The sequence below is a fragment of the Impatiens glandulifera genome, chromosome 2, assembly GCF_907164915.1.
Source record: "Impatiens glandulifera chromosome 2, dImpGla2.1, whole genome shotgun sequence".
Lineage (NCBI taxonomy): Eukaryota > Viridiplantae > Streptophyta > Magnoliopsida > Ericales > Balsaminaceae > Impatiens > Impatiens glandulifera.
The window spans coordinates 48901075-48922923 of NC_061863.1; the positions used below are offsets into that span (position 1 = coordinate 48901075).

The 21849-nt window shown below is 39.9% G+C and overlaps 2 protein-coding genes across 2 annotated transcripts; both read right to left on the reverse strand.

Moving 5' to 3' along the window:
* Positions 1-369: 369 nt before the first annotated feature.
* LOC124924807 (mitogen-activated protein kinase kinase kinase 20-like) lies at positions 370-1272 on the reverse strand. Its single transcript, XM_047464797.1, has one exon. The coding sequence runs from the start codon at positions 1270-1272 to the stop codon at positions 370-372; it is 903 nt and encodes a 300-aa protein (XP_047320753.1).
* Positions 1273-6939: 5667 nt separating this feature from the next.
* LOC124924808 (myosin heavy chain, clone 203-like) lies at positions 6940-9474 on the reverse strand. Its single transcript, XM_047464798.1, has 2 exons — positions 9105-9474; positions 6940-8975 (listed from the first exon to the last, which is right to left on the reverse strand). Exons 1-2 carry the CDS (start codon positions 9472-9474, stop codon positions 6940-6942), a joined length of 2406 nt encoding a protein of 801 aa, XP_047320754.1.
* Between the last annotated feature and the right edge of the window lie 12375 nt (positions 9475-21849).

The following is a 21849-nucleotide window of genomic DNA, read 5'->3' on the forward strand; positions in this document are numbered from 1 at the left end:
ATAAATACTTAACAGAGAAAATAATAATAATTAAACATGTTGATATAATAATTTTATTTTGAAACTTGTTAATAATATTAATAATTCTAATATATATATATTTTTTTTTATAGTATATTATTAAAATATAATATCTTTTTAATATTATAAACAAATTATTTTTTCGGGTCAATGGTGAATCAGATTGCGCCAATCATATCATTTCCTTTCATATTCCCTCTCTCAAATCCCCTCTCAATCATTTCTAATAAATAAAATATACAATATATAGAAATTAAATTTATTAAATAAATATGGTATTTTCACAATTAAAAAAAACATTTTTCAGTAAAATTTGTATCTTTATATATTAATAATAAATAATAATCTTCAAGCTTCCTCCGCTTTATATTGACAAACAGTAGTACTACTCGTTGGCATAATCTTACAGACTTGTTTGCCAGTGGAAAGAGGAGAAGGAGGATGATCGACTATGAAGGGATGTTGAAGAAGCAGTTCGGCGTCCCATCTTTGCTCCGGATCCTCAACCATACATTTCCTCCAGAAAAGCTGTGCTTTGTCGGACATTCTGGAACGTTCTATAATCTTATGAATTTCATCTTCCTTCATGTGTCTCCATATTTTGACTCCTGTGATCATCTCGAACAGACAACAACCCAGTCCCCATATATCGGCTTTACTCGTGTAGTCACCGGACTTAAATGACTCAGGAGCCATATAGTTACGAGTCCCTATGATCTTCCCAGGGTATTTCCCCGGCTTAATTGTAAGACCCAAATCTCCAATCTTTGCCTTCCCCTTAACAATGAGAATATTATCTGTTTTTATATCACAATGAACATATCCCTTAGAATGGATAAACCGTAAACCATGTAAGACACATTCTGTGACTTCTCTTGCTTCGATCTCAGAGATTCTTGTGCCCCTAGATGCAGCCGACTTAATCCGGTCGTGCAAGCTTCCACCTGCGGCGTACTGCATGAAGATGTTTCTGAAACGCTCGTCTTCTTCGTATGTGCAATCGCAGCCCAGGTAACGAATTATGTGAGGGCAATCCTTGAACTTTTTGAACAGATTGCGTTCACGGATGAGAGAAGAGGAAGATGTGTACTTTGCCGATTTTACTGCCATGACTATTTGTAACGATGAGTCAGGGAGAAACAGAGGATGTCCAGCCAAAGGATGGGCCAGACAAACAAAACCGTAGCCGCCGGCGCCGAGCTTTCTTCCTCTCTCCCACAACTTCATTGATTCAGGTGTAGATACTTCCATCTTTCAAGAGAAGAAGTAAAGTTTGATCATTGATGTGTTATAATATCTATATATATATATATATAGTTTGATATTTGAGAGAAATTTGGAAGATTTTTTCTACTATTATTTTGGACACAAATCCTTTTTTAACCGATTAACACGGACTTTGTAATTATTTGAATTTTTTAATTAATTTAAATTAATCAAACAATAATTTTTTTTTCTCTCTTTTATTAAGTATTCAATTAATTAATTAAAATATTTTAGGTTTTAAATTATTATCATTATTTTTATTTCATTATTGAATATTAATATCTATTTTTTTATTAAAAAAGTATTCTAATAAAACCTAGGTTTGTAGAACAGTGTTAGCCTTAAAATAGAAGGTTAAATAGTCTAGTTCAAATATGAATAGGGACGTAACTTAGATGATAGAGTGCTTTTAACATTTTAGAGACGAATTTAATAGTTAGTTTGAACAGATCTTCTTGACCATTTAAATTTATTTTTTTCATTATGAAAATGTTTGGGTAATGAATTTTTTAATGTTACTTCCTTAAAAAAAACATTTTCAATAATGTCATAACCTCCGTATACAAGCACAAAATCAATTTACATAGATAAACAAAAAAATAATCTATAACCATATAATCAAAAAATTGTCTAAGGAGACTGGATCCAATGCAAAATTAACCTAAATAGCATAGTTCAACGAAGATAAATATGGATGGGATGTAGCTCAGATAGTAAAACGATCGCTTAGCTTAGCATGCTAGAAGTACGGAATTGATACCCTCGCATCTCAACTTTAATAACAATATATAGTGCATTAATTTAAAGTTAACTTTTTTTAGTCGTGTGTATCATTGATAATAATGTTACTATTATAACATTTTTTAAGATTCTTCTAAAAAATCGGTGGAGAAAAGTTAATAGTTCTTCTAAATCATTTAAATTTTTATTTTTTTCATTATGAAAATGTTTGGGTAATGAATTTTTTTAATGTTACTTCTTTTAAAAAACATTATATATATATAATGTCCTAACCTCCATGCACAAACATAAAATTAAGTGTCATAGACAAATAAAAAATAATCAATGACCATATAATCAAAAGATTGTATAAGGGGACTTGATCCCTGCATGCGTTTTTTTTACGATTCAAACACATTTTTTAATTCTCTAAATTTACCCCATCTTTAAGGGTGTTTCGCATTATGGAATTATTGGGAACCCCATGCATATCATGCTCATGTCCCGCTTTAGAGGGGATGCGACAAGTGAATTTTGGATGGTAGGTCCTCTTGCCTACCCGAGTACTGTTCTTTAGAAAATAAATTTTTTTGTGTCATTTTGGTTACGTTAGAAAACCTTTTGGCTTACTTTACTCTTGAATATCATAAAAAGGAAGACATGATGACTACCCTTATATAATCAAAAGATTTTATAAAGGAACACTAATAAAAAAAAATGCACATTTACCGAGAAATATCGTCGAGAGTGAAAGAATGCTCTCGATTATATTAATATTACCGAGGGTAAAGGGGCGCTCTCGGTGAAATATATAATAATAACATAGATCAGAGGGTAAAAAAGTTATATTTTGCCCTAACGTCCGCACAAATTGTTCATTTCTTCCTCTCTTATTTTCTCTATTTTTCTAGATCTCTTCATATTCCACCTCTTTAAGATATTCTCTCTTTTTTTAGATCTCTTCATTACACCTCTTTAATGTATCTCTCCATCTTCATCGTCATACCTTCCATATCTTTAACGAGAAATCTGGTTGTCATCACATCAATATCTCCCTTCACTATATCTCCATAGACATGCTCGAATCATTGAAGGCCATGGTTAGATCCATAGACTGTGTTTACCTAATCTAGAAACTACTCCAGTAATTTAATTCAGATCATCGAGTTTCTCTATAAACGCGAGCTTAAGAAGATGAGATTCGTCAGAGGAAACTAGGTTTCTCAGTCCATCGGATTCATAGATTTTTTTTCTTCAACTTAGAGATCTCGCGATCACGAATAGTTAGGGATTTATATAGGTGAATGGTTTTGGAACAGTTAGGAATCTATAAATGTCAATTTCCTCCACCGTCGCTAACAAAACACATAAAAGCAGTTTTAGCACAGCGACAACGAGCATCAAAACTGCGTAGATCCTAAGTTATTTCTCCAACGGCTCTTTGATCTCACCAGATCCATCCGCACAAATCTGAAGAAGTAGAAGAAATGAGGAAATGACGAATTGCACCTGATACTTAGTACAAACAAATAGAGATGATGATCTTTGTTGTTTACATTATTGTTGTTATAATGTTATGTTGGTAAAGAAAAGAGAGGATGATTATGATGATGAGTATTCATTTCACAGTGAAGTCGAAAAAGAACTAGGTTTATTGTTTTCGAAAGGTGGAGAGTTGAGATCTGAAAAGCAATCTTCTGATTTATTGTATTCATTTCATTTTCCATTCTTTTCTTTCATTCTTACTGGTATTTTCTACATGTATTTGAAAATGAGATGAATGTTGCAAGATACTATGATTTACTACAGGGAGGAGGTTGTGAAGGTGTAGCGGAGATTGAAGTTGCATCTATAAACCCTAATTGCTACATCAAATAAAGATCAGAGGGAAGGAGGGCGAAATGATATCAAACTCGGATGGAGATTTCATAATATTATTTTTTTAGAAAGGTTGATTATTACCGAGAGCCAATGCTCTTCTTTCGGTAAAAAAAATATAATTATCTCCGAGAGGCACAACTTCTCTCGGTTAAACCTATTTTTTCTTCACTAACAGCGCTTCACCGACACCGTCCGAGAGCATTTATCGCCCTCGGCGAAAACAATCACTGAGGGCATTTTGGCTTTCTCTGAGGATTTATGCCCACGTTAAAAATAAGTTTTCTACTGGTGGGACTTGATCCTTGTAAGCATTTTTTACGGTTACAACATATTTTTTAATTCTCTAAATTTACCTCATCTTTAAGGGTGTTCGCACAACGGAATTATTGGGAACTCCATGCCTATCATGCTCATGTCTCGCTTTAGAGGGGATGCGATAAGTGGATTTTGGATGGTAGGTCCAACCCGGGTGATGTTTTTTAGAAAATAAAGTTTTTTATATCATTTAGGTTACGTTAGAGAACCTCATGGCTTACCTTACTCTCGAATCTCATAAAAAGGAAGACATGATGACTACCCTCTCAGAAGTTGTCTCGTCTTAAAATGAGATAAGGAACCAAAGATAGAGTTTTATAGAATGAACCTTTTGTTTGGCCCGCACATGTTTTAAATCGATCACGCTTTCAGGGCGAGTCCACCTAATTGACTTTAGAGTTGTCACCTTAATTTTATTTTTTAAAGAAAACTAATGAAAGAAATTCATAACTTTGTTTTAAAGGTTCGTTGATTAGTAACGTGTGGGAAATGACCTTGACGCTATGACCCACATGCATGTCCTAAGCTGATGGTCTCCACTCCCGTTGGTCATTGAATATTTGAAGGGTTATTACACTCGCATTTTAAGTTTAAAACTCCTTTTCTCTTTGAGTGTATCGTAAACTATGTCTAAAAGGGAGAGCCGTATTCCTTTTTCTAGAACGAATCTAGAAGTCCATTAGTCGTAGATAAGCTCTTCATCAATTTGTATCTCGTCACCATTATTTAATAGAAGAGATCTCTTATTGACGTTGAAAGTGTTCATGAGGTGTTTGGAAAAGTGAACTGGCTATTTTGAGATGCCCAATAAAAGAAGGAAACCAAATCCGATAGTCTTGACGACTTCCTTTTGTTGGTTGAATATGTTTTGAATAAGTTTAAAAAAGCCGTTCAGTGAGATTTTAGTTTCAAAATTAAGCTTCCTTCTTTTGGGAATTTGGGTTTTCAGAATTAGTAGCTACAAAAGCGAGGAGAGATAAAGCTTCAACATTTTTCGATGATTCATCATTGAAAAGAGTAGACTTCATATTCATATTCCTTTGATATTACTTCTTCAAAACTCTACAAAAGATATATAAATAAAAATAAGAATATACAATATCATTGTTTTTAGGATCTAGATAGCCGCTAGAGGACCGGGGTTGGACCGGTTAGCGGTTCTCACTCGAAGGGTGGTGGTTAATCCAGTTAGAGATTAACACCGGGGTTTCAATACTACATAACCTGTCACAAACCCTTGAACTAGGTTTAAGCGCGGAAGAGGTTTGCTTTCAGGTTGAAGCGGCACACTTGTATAATAGGCAGAACCGGTTTCGGATGATGAGGGTTTGAAAAATTGATGGGTCGGTTTCGGTAACCTGGTGATTCGGCTTGGATAGAATTAAGTCGGTTATAGTGGTACGGATCGGTTAGATAATGGAACCGGCAGAAAGTAAATGACAAAATAGATTTTATGGATGTTCGGAGATAAAACTCCTATGTCACCCCTTCCTCTCGAAACCGCGAGAAGGATATTCACTAAGGAATACAAGTACAATCCGATCGAGACTTATTTCCTGCTCGATGACACCTTTACAATTTACACCGAAATTGTAAAACACACACTTTAACTTTAACACTTAGGCTTTCTAGAACAGCACAGTCTTATCACTTGTAGAATAAATGCTCTTAGAATTTCTCACTTGTCTCACTGTATGTTACTTGTCCCGCATTTACTCTTCTTCAACTGCCCCTTTTATAGGTGAAATATGCCAACGGTCATATTTCACTTCCTTGATTCTGATTGGCTGAGCAGAGGTTCAGTGATTCAGTGATTCAGTGATTCAGACCCTGCGGTCATCTTTTCAGACCTGACGGTCAACCTCAGACCTGGCGGTCTGTTCTTCCGGTGTGTAAGACAAACCTGCTAGGTTTGTCTTTTACTCAATGTGGACACTGTCTGTTAGACAGTTGTCTGTACTTGGAATATCTCCTTTCTGACTTATCCCGAAGTGGCAAGATCCTGTAGGACTGTCTTCTGCAGCCTGCAGACTTTCCTCAGACTTGTATGGATATGGAAGTATTCAGTCTGTTCCTTTGGTATCATTCTCAACAGATACCCAAATTGTCTTCTTGTACTGGTCGGTCATTCGACTTAACCAGATGGCTTCCAGTACGAGTGATGTAACCGGACTTCTTCCGGTTATTCTTCTGCCTTGTGGCTGATCGGCTGTCTGATGTTTCCGGTTTTAAGCTTTGGCCGATCCTTTCTTTGTGCGGTCATGTTCCTGGTCGGTTTAGTGACTTGACCGGCTAGCCTTTTTAGTCGGTTCTTTTGTTTGACCGGTCCGGTTCCTTGTTCCTGCATGAAAGGTTTATTTAAGTTAGGTTTATGTGAACCGGTCTAATTTTATCTAACAATTTCTCCCTTTTTGATTATTTTATTTAAAATTATCAAAATCATGTAAGTTTGCAAATGTAGGCCGGTTCTTTTGTTTGTCCGGTTTTTTGAAACTGACTTAGGAGAATTTTTCGAAAAATTTGGAAAAGAAATTTTGAGAAAAATTTTCGGAAAGTCTTATTTTTTATCTTATCAATTTCTCCCTTTTTGATTATTTTATTTAAAATTATCAAAATCATGTAAGTTTGCAAATGTAGGCCGGTTTCAAAAATAACTTTATATATATATATATAACCGAAAGTAGAAGATATTATATAGAAACATTAAGATAGGCATAGTTAAGAGAAGGAGAGCCCCTATTCCGAGTCCGAGAAGTCGTAGCTAGTCATAAACTTTTTGTTCCGCTTTTTCTTCACCGGTTGCGGTCGATTGGCTGATTCGGTGACTCGTTGTCTTGTGGACCGGGGCTGCAGGTGCTCTTCATCCTCCTCTTCGACTTGAGTAGCCTGCTGCGGTATACTCTCAATGATCGTCTCAGTGACCTCATTCAGCAGGTCGGCTATTTGAACTTTCTTTGAAGGTTCCCTCTTTCGCTTTGTCGGAACTGAAACGGAAGAGGCCGCCTTTTTCTTTTTGTTATCGGCTGCAAAGCCTTCTAGCCTCCGTCTTTCCCTTTCTAACCGCTCAGCATCCTTCGCAGCTTGAGCGGCTACCGTCTTTGCAAATCCCGGGAACTTAGCCCCTACCCTTCGAATTCGCTCGGCTTCCTCCTCTTCGGGATGTTGCGGTGGCTCCTTCTCTTTTCTTGCTTCGTCGTCCAGCGCATCCTGGACCTTCTTAGCCGCTCGGGCATCAGCCTCTACAGCCCCGGCATCCGCATTCATCTTGACATTGAGTAGTTCAGCAACTTGTGCGGTGAGCGCCTTGAGCTCGGCCTCGAGACCCTCATTCTTCTTCTCAAGATCGGAGACCCTATCAAGTGTTATACCGACCAGATCCTTAGTAACTTCTGTCAGTCGTTCATCGGTCTCTCTTTCAAGCCGGGCAAAGTTCTCTTTAATCTCGGAGGTCGTATCTTCCAAAATTATGGTTCGCATAAGGTGTTTGCTGCGCAGAACCGCTTCTTCCTGTTGATCTTCATCGATTTCTGAGAACCGGTCCTCTGTTCTTATTAGAAGTTGCCTTGTAGTGTTGGCGAACTGGAGTGCCGAGCTAACAGTTCTCTGGAATTTCTCCTCCAATAGGGTAACCGTCGAGTCTTCAAATTCTTGAATACGGCTCTCAACCCATTCTTTTGTAACACCCGGTTCGGAGACCTCCGGTTGTTTTTGTGGAGACTGCCCGGTGAGAGGAGCGTCCGTCCTTTCATCGGTGTCATCTGTTGCCGGATTCTCCCTTGGAGGTGTTGGACTGTGAGCTGGACTCCTATCGATCTGTGGAGCTGTATAGTGCGGTATTTCCCTTTGTCCGTACTTTGCCTCCAGCCGGTCAATTTCTTGGATGAGTTCTCCTCTCGCTTTTTCAAGCCTTTCCAATACTAACGGTGTTAAGGTGTCCTCTGATGCTACCTCTTCGAACCTTGCCGTAATCTTCCGGATCCGTATGGTTAGCTTCCGCAGCTGTGCTCGCGGTCTTAAGAGATAGGTTCGGTGTAGGACCTCTTCAATGGTATCGGATTTCGTGAGATCCATGACCACGTCCTCCACTTCCTTCAGTCTTTGGAGGCATTCCTCGTCGGTGTAGCCCGGTAGGATGTCCCTATACCGTTTGCCGAACCGGTGCTCGTGCCATTCCAGGTATATCTCGCCAATCTTCTCGGCTCGCTGTTCAGTGCCCTTTAGGAGTTTGAGCGCTATCCTATCGGCCTCTGCTTCTTCGTCCTCCTCCTCCTCTTCGTTACTGATTTCTTTACTGCCTTCTGCACCGCCTTCTTCACCGCCTTCTTCACCGCCTTCGGTGGTCTCAGGATTTGCACCCGTACTGGCATTGTCGGGACTTTGGCCCGACTGCTCTTCATCATCGGTCTTTTCAGATCCGGTTCGTTCAGATGTGGAGGCGGACTCTTCCTCCTCCGTTGGCTGTGGCGGTTCCGAGAAGATTATTTTCTCTTTTCCTTTGCTCTCGACCTTTTCTTTCGCTGGGGCCGCTTTCTTGCCGGCTGTCTTCTTTCGGCCACCTGTGGAACCGGGGGCCGGTTTCTTCATTTCTAGGAATTGTTTGGCTCTGATGAGGCTTCTGGATGGGATGATGACGCCGGGTCCGATTTTAAGGTTATGGTGAAGGAAGATCTTACCGAGAGGAACAGCATATCCCCATGACCGGACCGAATCCGGCTTCACCATATCCATCAAATTGTGGAACACTGCCTTTGCCCAGTTAACCTTTGTCCCTTCTATCAGGCCGACCAGCATCCTGATTTTGTCTTTGGTTAGGCTGCTGTAGTTTCCTCCCCTTGCTTGAATCGCCTTTGCGAAGATATCACAAATCGGTATATATTCCGGTTTCAACGTCGATTTGCTACCTGATACTTTTATCGGCTCCTTAGTCGCCGAGAGTATCTGGCAAACTGCCTCAAATGTTTTGATCTCTATGTCCGCCGTTGCATCTTGGCCGGCAGTTGGAAGGCGCAGGCTTTCTGCCACCGATTCCTCGGTGAGCTCTATTTCAGTACCGCATACAGTTGCGGTGATCTTATCGTCAGAGATAGTTGCAGTGTTGAAAAATTCCTTAACCGCATCTTTATATAGAACATGGGGACCGCCGAGAAAGTACTCCAGACCGGCTTCGGCTACCCGGTCAATAACCTCTTTTGCCGCAGGCGTGCCTTTCTGTCGGATTTCCTCGAAATCCACTTGAGTCAAGTGTTTAAACAAGACCGAGTCGCGCCCCATCTTAGAGAGTTGAGAGAGTTTGAAAAGTGTGAGAGCAGATAACCGTTTTGAGAGAATTTGAGAGCTTTAGAGAGAGAAAGCAATTTCGCGTGAGATTGAAATAAAATGGCCGAGAGACCCTTTTATAGATGCGGTTTGGAAACCCAACCGTCCCATCAATATTTGGCGGGAGTTTTCCCTCCAAGCTGAAAGGGCGGCAAACCATGGGCGGGAATGAAAAGGCGCCAATCCGTGGGCGGTAAACCAGGAGGCGGGAGTTTTGGGCGGGAAATTTCCCTCCAAAACTTTTGCTTTCGCCATTGATGACGCAATCTCCTTTTGAGACCGATAAAGGCACCGGTTTTCTACAGTTAACCGGTTATTTTGAGTAAGCAGAGTTTTGCAATCTTTTGATTTTAAGCGATTTTTTTTTTTGAAACCGGATTTGGGCGCGGTTATTTTGAAGAAGTTAACCGGTTACTTAGATGGATATTCAAGATGACTCGGTCATTTAAACTTAAATGAAATTGCATTCAGGAAACATTGCAGAAAGGAAAGTGAAAGATAGATTGGTGCGAAAACAAACATACATAAGATGGAAAAAGTACAACTTATGTCAAAACCATTTTGGAGAACTTCTCTTCCACCGCATCCGCGTCAAGGATGTTTGAAGGGGATGCCGGTGTACCCGGTCCAAACTCTGGCCGGTACTTGAGAATCAGCTTACTTATGTGAGGTGCATAGCCGAGACCTTTCTTGGTCAGCACCATGTTCTTCAGGTTTTGAAAGATGACCGCTGATCAATTGATGGTCGTTTTGCTGAAGATATGGGTCATCATGTTATAGGTATTCTTTGAGTACCGCTGATTTGGGGACTGACAGAGAATGGACCGAGTCACAATCTCAAGAAGGAGTTGAGCGTTACGACCGAGGCGGGTTTTTAACCCATAGTTTTCCACTGGATCAAGGGTTCCAGAGAAGAGTAGTGCATAATAGAATGCATCAATTCCCTCCAGAGTTGGGAAGTCAGAAAACCCTTCTGTGGGTAGGTTGAGTAGGGAGGCAAATTCGACTTCATCAAGCCAGAAGGTGTGGTCTCTTACCGTAGAGACGATGTAATCGCCCCTGATGCAGGCGCTTCTGAAGAATGCCTTGACATCCTCAATCAGTATGGGACCGGATTCTTCGAGGAAGGTTCAAAGGCCGGTATCAATAAGGGATTCAAACATTAGTTTCTTTGCATGATTTCCGTCCCATTCTTCCATACATGAGTTGAAATCAACGCTCAAAAAGTTTCCTAGGGTTCTGCTCGACATGTTTCTAAACTTTGATAGTAGAGAGAGAGGGAGTTTATGATTCGAGGTGTGTTGATTTCATTAGGAAAGCTCCCCTTTTATAGAACCGGTTTTGGAGGGAAAATGTTTGACAGTTTTGTCTCTTTAGAGAAGAGAATCTTTATATTTCCAAGGTCATTGGGAAGAGTGTGCTTTTTGACTATTTGTAGTTCTCGAGGTAAGTATTAGTTGCGAAGTAACCAAGTTAGTTGGGTATTGATTATTTGTGTTAGTTGGGAGTTACCTCATTAATTAAAGATCCCTTTTTCATTAATGCACTAACATAATGAAGAGTAAACAAAAGAGACCGATGAAATCATAAATAAAACCGAGGAAAGACATAAGAAAAGCCGAAGTGATCATAATGATGTTGGATAAGGATACACCCGGTACATGCAGCAAAACGACCGGGTGCAGGAAGGAGTGACTCAGTGTGCATGGGAGTTGACCTCACCGGCAGGGTTATTGCGGCGGTTCCTCCTCCTCTAAGCCCTCTCAAACCGATCATAAAATGAGTCGGTTATCTCTTTGGTGAGCACTTGGGCTTGGTTCAGACCTTCGCCGGGACAGGTCGGAACACCAAGCTCCACAAGAAGGTAGCTTAGTTGGGGGATGAGACCGACTGATAAGGACGTCAAACAGCACCCTGGACCAGTTCACCGGTGTACCAGTGACTATAGCCGCCATCATGTTGAAGGTCGAGGTACAGTAGGTATTTGTGACATCTTTCCCGAAGATGCTCCTACCGATCACATCATTGAGGAGCTGATATTCAGCCCTCAAATGTGATTTAGTACCGTGATCGTCAACCGGTTCGGTAGACCGGGCAAAAGTGAGTGAGACCTCGGCCTTTATGTTGGTCGGTACGTCGAGGTCTGTCAACCCTTGCTTTGGCAGACTAAAACACCGCGCAAAGTCCTTCTCGGTGAAGTTGAAAATGACCCCATAAAAAGAAGAGAAATTAGAAGAATAGCAGAGAAGAATGAAATCACAGTATTTGGAATTATTGAAACAAAAGTCAGACAAAGTCAAATAGAGAATGTTGCCCAAGGTTGCTTCAAAGAAGAATGGGAATTTATTCATAACTCTGATGGGATTAAAAGTAGAATCTTGGTAGGATGGGATAAAAGAAGGGTTGAAATCAAGAAAATTTTTGAAAGCAAGCAAGTTATTTTGACAGAGGTTATCAATCTGATGACAAGGGTAAAAATATTTTTTGCGGTAGTTTATGCAAGCAACTCTGGGACAGAGAGGAAGACACTTTGGAATGATTTAAGAAGAAGCATTACGGACGACGAACCATGGGTTATTATGGGAGATTTTAACGTTACAAGATTCAGGAATGAAAGAGAGCCTGAGACAGACATAACACAAGACATGCAAGATTTCAACGAATGCATTCGAGACATAAACTGCATTGAACCGTCTTTCTCAGGTAATCTATTTTCATGGTCAACTACAAGAGGGGCGGACAACATGAGAAAGAGCAGAATTGATAGAGGCCTAGTGAATGAAAAATGGGTGGAATTTTACCCAAGAAGCCAAATACAGGTTTTGCAACCAGGTATATCTGATCACTGCCCTTTAAAATTCTTTTGGGAAAAGGAGAAAAAACATAAAAGACCCTTTAAGTTCTTCAACTTCTGGATGAAAGATGAAGAATTTAATAAAATCCTTAATGAAACTTGGAACATCAGAATTAATGGAACAAAGATGTTTAGAGTTTGTGAGAAACTAAGATTACTTAAAGGGAAGCTGAATAAACTAGACCGGAAAAAATATAGTGGGATTTCTAAAAGAGTAGAGGAAGCCAGAATGAAACTAGAGGAAATACAAAGCAAGGCACTAAGAGCCCAAAATCTACCTTATAACAGGGAAGAGGAAAAAGAGGCTCTTACGCGATTTAGAGACCTCTGTTCTAAAGAGGAAAGTTTTGCTAAGCAAAAATCTAGAGAAAATTGGCTTTCATTAGGAGACAAGAATACTTCTTTCTTCTATAAAAAATGTTCATCAAGGAATTTCAGAAATCAGGTCCTAAGGCTCACAAACTCAAATGGAGATGTTTTACAGGGACAAAAAGCAGTTCATGAGGAAGCAATAAGTTTCTACAAAGAGCTGATTGGAACAGAAACTAGCACAACAATAGAGGACAGCCGAAGATTACTTCAACAGATTGTGCAAAGGAAAATCAGTGAAGAAAGTGGTAACAAATTGATTACAATAGTTAGTATGGAAGAAGTTAGAAAAGCTGTGTTTTCGATGAAAGGGGATAAAAGCCCAGGGCCAGATGGTTTCAACGCGAACTTCTTCAAAGAAAACTGGGAAATAGTGGGTAAAGATGTAAGCGAAGGGGTTTTGGAATTCTTCCAAAACAGGAAAATGTTGAAGCAATGGAACGTCACAGTGTTGAATTTGATTCCTAAGAATTCAATTCCGGAAAAAATTCAGGACTATCGTCCTATTTCATGTTGCAATGTTATTTATAAAATTATTTCAAAAATTATTTCGCAACGTTTGAAAACAGTTATGGATAAACTTGTAGGATTAGGGCAATCAACATTTATTCCCAAACGCTTTATTTCCCATAACATCCTACTCATGCAGAGCTTATTGAATGGATACGGAAAGAAAAACATATCGCCACGTGTGGCTTTCAAAATTGACATTAAAAAAGCTTTTGACTCGATCAGATGGGGATCAATCCACGAATTCCTCCTTGCTGCAGGTTTTCCAATTATTTTCATTGATTGGATTATGCAATGTGTTTCCACTCCTCACTTTGTTGTGAGCGTGAATGGTATTCATGGAGGCTTTTTCAAGGGTGAAAGGGGAGTAAGGCAAGGAGACCCTATATCTCCTTACTTATTCGTCTTAATAATGGAAATTCTTGACTGCATTTTAAAAATGCTTCTGAGAAGTCATCATTTCAAATTTCACCCGTACTGTAAAGAATAAGCAATAACCCATATATGTTTTGCATATGATCTATTTTTTGTGGCTTATGCGGATGTTGAATCTGTTAGTATAATCAAAGAAGCTCTAACAATCTTTTCGAGTATTACAGGTCTATACATCAATGAGGACAAAAGTCAGGCTTTCTATGGAGGGGTTAATGAAGAAAGGAAAGAAAACATTTTCAATATTATGGGAATCAAGGAAGGTGAACTACCAGTGAAATACCTTGGAGTACCCCTGTCATCAAAACAACTCCGATACAATCACTTTAGACAACTGGTAGAAAAGGTTAGAAATTCTGTTTTGGGTTGGGCTACGAAAAAACTATCTTATGCAGGTAGAATCGAGCTCGTTAAAAGAGTCATTTTTGGAATTATTGGCTACTGGGCACAACAGATAGTCATCCCAAAGAAAGTAATGGCTGAACTCGATAGAATCATGAGAGACTACATATGGGGAACACAAGGCAGAGGAGGAAAAAAGTCAAATGGGAGGATGTTTGCACTCCCATAGAAGAAGGAGGACTAGGAATAAAAAGTTGTGTTGAATGGAACAAAGCCCTCACCATCAAGAGCTTATGGGAGTTAGAGCAAAAAGCGGACTCCCTATGGGTCAAATGGGTGCATACAAGATTTATGAAAGAAGAGCGGAGTATCTGGACACTAAGCATCAACGAAAGAATGGCATGGTCATTGAAGAAAATCCTAAAAACAAGAAAAGATGCCTTTCAAATGGTGAAAACCACAATTGGAAATGGAAGAGGGGTACTATTCTGGCATGATCCTTGGCTGGATAATATTCCCATTATATTCAAAGAAGAAATGGAAGGAAACAGAGTTAGAAGAGAATACATCAAGTACTCATTTAGAGACGTATATGAAGGTAGATGTGATTCACTTTTGAGGCGTATTCCAGAAGGTGATAGAATCCTAAACCTAATGAGGCAGAAACAACTCAATGAAAATAATGATGAAATAAGCTGGAAAACAGAAAGTAATGAGAAGTTTATTACAGGAAAGGCATGGGAAATTGTTAGAACAAGAGGACAGGAGGTAGATTGGCATAATGTGGTATGGTCTCCAAAGATTATTCCTCGTCACCAATTTATTCTCTGGCTGGTATACAGGAAAAGGTTGACAACAAAAGACAGAATTTGAAAATATATAAACATTCCTGATATCAACTGTGTCCTATGTTCAGGAGTTGAGGAAAGCATAAACCATTTATTTGGGGAATGCTCTTTTGTAATACAAATCTGGAGGATGTATGCTGCAAACATGAACATCATCAACTTTCCAAGAATATGGGAAGAAATCCAAGAGTGGATGAAGAATAAAGCAAAAGGAAGATCATTCTATGTAAGTATGTTGAAATGCTACTTTGGAGTAGTAATCTACAATATCTGGAAAGAAAGAAATTCAAGAACTCACAGTGGAAGAAGTAGAACCGCTGAAGATATTTGGAGAGATGTAATTTCAGATGGAAATGCACTCATTCAATCCTGGAGAGGAATCGAAAGGAATGAAGAGAATAGAAAACTCTGCCATATATGGGATATTTCGTTTGAGAAGGTCACAAGTAGAATAAAAGTAAAAACGCTGTAGGCGCTAATTGATTATTGTTATTGTCTGTAATTCAATTATTGTTTCATTGTCAAATCTAGAAATTGTCTAGATCTGATCTTAAACTTTTGTATTTTTTCCCTCTTTTGGGTTTTTTTAATGAAATGGCACTAAGCTGTTTTCCCAAAAAAAAAAAGAAGTTGAAAATGATACCTCCCACTTTAGATTGGATATGGGTATCAAAGTGGGGGGTACCCCTGAACACCCTGGCATTGTAGAAAAACTCCAGGATCGACTCAGGGTATACGGTATGTTTATCGTCCAGGAAGTACTGAAGCCCAGTATCTTCCAAAGATTTGATCATTCTATATATGTCGTAATGCTCGGTGCTAGAGCATGATTGAAAATCAACCTGAAGAATGTTGGGAAACTGAGACATTTTTGCCTTAGTGAGAGGATGATCTTTTATCTTGTGAGTGTTTTGGTGAATGTTTGCTTCACTTAAATACTAGTTGGGGGCTATCCTATTGTCCAGGTATTAAATGAGATGATATCTATTAGCTGCAGGATAAGAAGTATTGCATGGAATAGGCATTTTTGCAGTCTAGGGTGTTGGTCATAGACCTGGACTGTGAAAGATATCATAAGATCTTCACGTCTTTTTAGGTGCGACCAGTTTACTTTGAAAGGGCAATGTTTCAGAACAGATATCTTTAAACACTGATAATTATTCCACTTCTGTTTGAGATTCAAATAATCTAGGATAACCTGCTTCCGAACCGGTCAGCTATCAGTTGTTCATCCCGATGCGGTTATTTGGTGCATGCACCAAGTAACCGCTCGGTTTACTCTATCTGATAAACTGGGCGGTTCTTCCACAAGTACCCTGAAAATTTGAAGTTCAACAGTTTAGGAAGAACTACTGGTTTTGTCTGTCTGAACCGGTTTCCCTTTAAGCATCCTTAGGAAGGATCTGACTAATGTCGGTTAAACCGAGAGTAAGTCTGAATTGAGAAAACTTAGCTTCCTGTAGAGGCTTCGTGAAGATATCGGCTACTTGTTGATCAGTCGGTACGTATTCCAGTCGGATATGCTTCAGCGTGACATGTTCCCGGATGAAGTGGTGCCTTATGTCGATATGCTTGGTTCTGGAGTGGTGAACCGGGTTGTAAGTGATTGCTATGGCACTCGTATTGTCACAGAAGATCGGGGACTCTTCGGCTGTGACACCGAAGTCCTTCAGCTGTTGTTGTATCCAAAGGAGTTGTGAGCAACAGCTTCCGGCCGCGAGGTATTCAGCTTCTGCAGTGGATGTGGCCACCGATGTCTGTTTCTTGCTATGTCATGAAACAAGCCGGTCACCTAGGAACTGACATGTTCCGCTGGTGCTTTTTCTGTCAATCTTACAACCTGCATAGTCTGCATCTGAATAACTCGTTAGATTAAAGGACGAATCCTTTGGATACCACAGACCGACATCAGGTGTGCCTTTCAGGTACTTCAATATTCTCTTTGCGGCTGTGTAATGGGATTGCTTTGGATTTGCTTGAAATCTCTCACACACACCGACCGCAAACAGAATGTCCGGTCTACTCGCTGTCAAGTATAGGAGAGAGCCGATGATGCCCCGGTAAGCGATCTGGTCTACTGATTGGCCCTCATCATCCCTGTCCAACTTAATCGATGAGCTCATTGGAGTAGCCGCTGAGGAGCATGTGTCCATTCCAAACTTCTTTAGAAGCTCCTTGGTGTACTTAGGTTGGCTTATGAATGTTCCTTCTTTGAGTTGCTTGACCTGAAGACCTAGGAAGAAACTCAATTCTCCCATCATACTCATCTCAAACTTGTTAGTCATCATTGTCGAAAATTTATCATATAGTTTAGGATCGGTTGAACCGAAAATGATATCATCTACATAGATTTGAACAAGTAGGATATGCTCCTTCTTTTCAAATTTAAACAATGTTTTGTCCACGGAACCTATGGTGAAATCATGTTGTAATAAAAATGCGGTTAGTGTATCATACCAGGCTCTAGGTGCTTGCTTTAGACCGTATAAAGCTTTGTTTAACCGGTACACATGGTTTGGAAATGCAGCACTTTTGAAACCAGGTGGTTGTTCAACATACACTTCTTCACGTAATTCACCATTTAAAAATGCACTCTTAACATCCATTTGAAAAACCTTAAAGTTTTTGAAAGCAGCAAAAGCTAGAAAAATCCTAATGGCTTCAATCCTAGCTACAGGAGCAAATGATTCTTCAAAATCAATGCCTTCTTCCTGTTTGTAACCTTGAGCCACTAATCTGGCTTTGTTCCTCGTGACCAAACCGTCCTCATTGAGTTTGTTTCTGAATACCCATCTTGTTCCTATGACCGGTTGTTCTTTCGGTCTAGGGACTAGGTACCAGACTTTACTACTCTCGAACTGGTTTAGCTCTTCTTGCATTCCCAAGATCCAATCCGGATCTGACAATGCTTCATCTATTCTTTTCGGCTCAATCTGGGATATGAAAGCGGAATTAAAGTATTCCTCCAGAAGTTGACGCCTAGTTCGAACAGGTTCTAAAGGGTCACCTATAATTTGTTCAGGAGGATGTTTACTGTTTCTTCTGAGGTTCAGTTCCAGGATGTCTACCAAATTAACATTTACTTGATCAAGGCTAAACATGTCGGTAGGCTGAACAGGATTGTCAGACCGACCGACTTCCTCGGATTGAACCGAAGTGTCAGCTTCCTGTTGTGGGACAGCTTGATCCGGCTGGGTTTCAATGTTACCCATTTGGTCATGGACAAACCGCCTGAAGACCGGAGTCTCATCTTCACTATCAGAATGGATATTATTGTTTTCCAATCTGTTGTGTAGATCAAAGCATGATGCAGTATTACTTTCAACCGATTCATCGAAAACAACGTGAAGTGTTTCCTCCATGGTTGTAGTTCTATTATTATACACTCTATATGCTTTACTCACTGCTGAGTAACCTAGCATAATTTCGGTATCGGTTTTTGCATCAAAAACAGAGAGTTGATTTTTGCCATTTATATGTATAGCATTTACAACCGAAAATCTTGAGGTACTTAAGTTTGGGAACTCTGTTAAAATAAACCTCATACGGTGTTTTGTTGTGAAACTTGTTTATTAAAAACCGGTTTTGTGTATAACATGCAGTGTTGATAGCCTCAGCCCAAAATTTCTGAGCAATGCCGGAATCGGCTATCATGAACCTTGCGGCTTCCTTGAGAATCCGGTTTCTTCTCTCGGCCAGGCCATTTTGTTGAGGAGTCCTAGCACTGGACAACTCGTGTCTAATGTCGGATTCATCAAGATATGCGGTTAATGTACTATTGGTAAATTCGGTACCTCGATCACTTCGAATGCTATTAATGCGAGTTGATTTTTCATTTTGCAAGCGTTTAAGAAGTGTAATCAGGTTTGACGCGGTTTCACGTTTAGATGGTAAAAATATTACCCATGTAAATCTAGAATAATCATCAATAACTACCATGGTGTAAAGCATACCTACTAGGCTAACGACCTGAATCGGTCCAAATAAGTCCATATGAAGAAGATCTAAGCATCGGCTAGATTGGATATTTCCATTACTCTTAAAGGATGACCTAGTCTGTTTACCCATTTGACATGCTGAACAAACCTTATCCTAGTTAAATACTATGTCAGGAATACCTTCAACTAGCTTTTTACCGCGAATGTAGTTCAAGGTTTTCATGTTAAGATGGTTTAGTCTCTTATGCCACAACCAGGTTTGATCAGTCTTAGCTATCATGCATATAGGATATTCTACTTTAGTTTTCCAGTCTACCTTGTAGATATTACCTATCCTATTTCCGGTTAGCAGTACGATACCTTGAGAGTTCTTAACTAAGCATGCATGTTTAAGAAATTCTACCGTGTATCCAGCATCACACATCTAACTGATGCTAAGCAGGTTAAAACATAGGTTTTCAACTAAAAGCACATTATCAATAGTTAGGTTACCATGGACAATCTTACCCTTGCCCACAATTCTACCTTTTGAGTTGTCACCGAAGGTGATTAGAGCACCGGTTACTATTCTGATATCGGTTAGTAGGTTGTTGTTTCCGGTCATGTGCCTGGAGCAACCGCTGTCCAAGAACCATTCAGAGTTTCCTAGCCGTTTCTTTAGATCTTGCAAAATGTACATATTTACAACTATTTGGTACCCACATTTACTTGGGTCCACATACGATTAGTCCCTTGGGTATCCAAACCTTGACAAACCGGACGGTCTTCTTTGCTAAGGTTTTAACCGTCCTTTTGTCACTCGGTCTTGTGTATCTCGGTTTTTCTACAAAGGTCTTAAATGGGGGTGATCTTCGGTTTGGTGATCTTTGGTTTGGTGATCTTCGGTTTGACCTATGCGGTTCAGGATTGGCTTTCATATATTTGAGAATTTCAGCTTTTCTTTTTACAGGGTCAAGCCACTTCTCAGAGTCAGTTGGACCAACATAGTCGTATTTTAGTTTTTCTTCCCTATAGTATGCGGTCAATTCTTCTTCAGCGGTCCAGGAGCTTTTAAGGAATCTTATAAAGGGAAGGTTACCTCTTGTAAACCTTACTTTCTCTACGGGTTTTTGGTCTTTAGAGCTATCCTCTGTGTATCCTAGGCCGAACTTGCAACGGGGGTGTCTGTAATGACTACACATTGTCTTTACTATATCACTAGATCTCTTATATGCAGCCATCTTATATTGAAGTCGGGCATTTTCTTCCTCGGTTAGTTCTCTAGCCGGTTCACTAGATTGTTCGGTCTTGGGATCTAACTCGGTTTCTAAAATAGGGGTATCATCAGGTTTTACGACCGGAGGTTCGGTTATAATGGGTACATTTGGTTCTGTCGGAATGGGTATTATAGGATCGGTTCTAATGTTTAGGTGCTTAGTCAACATGGCTAGTAGGTTCCTATATTCTTCTACCATGTCATTCAATGCATTGTATAGTTCATCTTTAGTAAATTCGTCGCAAGGAGAGTCAAATACCTGTTCCTCATTTGCCATGAGGCACGTGAGTTCATCATCACTGTCACTGTGAGCCCATAGACTTCCTCCATCATCGGCTATCAGTGCTTTCGGTACCTCACTTCCTTCACCGGTTTGTTGATAATTGTTTCAGTTATCCTGGTTATCCGGTTTCCGGGTATCCCTCCTTGGTTTCCTGCATTCCCACTTAAAATAACCCAAACAATTACAATTATAACATCTTACATTGGATTTATCGCCATAGTTGTAGTTTGTTGGTTGGCTCCTTTTCATGAACCTTCCAAACTTCTGTGCGACATAGCCATGGCATCCTCAGTAAACTGTTCGGCGGTTCTGATCGGTGCTGGTGCAGGAGCAACCGGTTCTATGGGTGTGATCAATGCTCTGGTTGAGGTTGAGGCCGAGACCTCCTCTTCAGTTCTAGATCTCATTTCAAACTCATATGCCTTAAGATCTTCGAATACATCATGCAGCTTCATCTTGTTTAGGCAGTTTTATTCCCTCATTACCATTATCTTTATGCCCCACGCACTTGGAAGAGATCTCAATGCTTTCATGATAACCTCTTTGTTGTCATACCTCTTTCCAAGCGTTGCTAGCTCATCTAACACACCAGTGAACCGGTCACTGTATTCCTTCATTGTTTCTCCTGGTTTCATCTTCATGCTTTCAAACTTCTGGGTGGCTACCATTATCTTGTTCTCCTTTGTTCTTTCATTTCCTTCAAAGATCTGGATAACCGTGTCCCATGTCTCCTTTCCGGTTTTGCAATCTCTGATCTTGCAATATGTGTTTCTGTCCACACTGTTGGAGATCCGGTTTCTTACATGGTTGTCCAGGTTGTTTCTCCTTCTATCTTCAGCCGTCCATTCCTTTCTGTCCTTATTAATAATTATTGGTCCTTCGGCCAGAATGGACTCCATCTCATCGTCCAAGGTGATTAAGTGTAAATGCATTCGTGCCTTCCAGTTGGCAAAGTCATCACCTTCTAGCATTGGAGGCCTATCGAAAGACATGCTTGCTTGAGTATTGAAACTAACTGCTCTGATACCAATTGTTAGGATCTAGATAGCCGCTAGAGGACCGGGGTTGGACCGGTTATCGGTTCTCACTCGAAGGGTGGTGGTTAATCCGGTTAGAGATTAACACCGGGGTTTCAATACTACACAACCTGTCACAAACCCTTGAACTAGGTTCAAGCGCGGAAGAGGTTTGCTTTCAGGTTGAAGCGGCACACTTGTATAATAGGCAGAACCGGTTTCGGATGATGAGGGTTTGAAAAATTGATGGGTCGGTTTCGGTAACCTGGTGATTCGGCTTGGATAGAATTAAGTCGGTTATAGTGGTACGGATCGGTTAAATAATGGAACCGGCAGAAAGTAAATGACAAAACAGATTTTATAGATGTTCGAAGATAAAACTCCTACGTCACCCCTTCCTCTCGAAACCGCGAGAAGGATATTCACTAAGGAATACAAGTACAATCCGATCGAGACTTATTTCCTGCTCGATGATACCTTTAC

Bases quoted from the DNA above. Each gene is read 5' to 3' on its own strand.
- LOC124924807 (XM_047464797.1), bottom strand. From the start codon at position 1,272: ATGGAAGTATCTACACCTGAATCAATGAAGTTGTGGGAGAGAGGAAGA.
- LOC124924808 (XM_047464798.1), bottom strand. From the start codon at position 9,474: ATGGGGCGCGACTCGGTCTTGTTTAAACACTTGACTCAAGTGGATTTC. The intron at 8,976-9,104 runs GTAGCAAATCGA...TCGGCCTGATAG, and splicing joins GGAGCCGATAAAAGTATCAG to AAGGGACAAAGGTTAACTGG.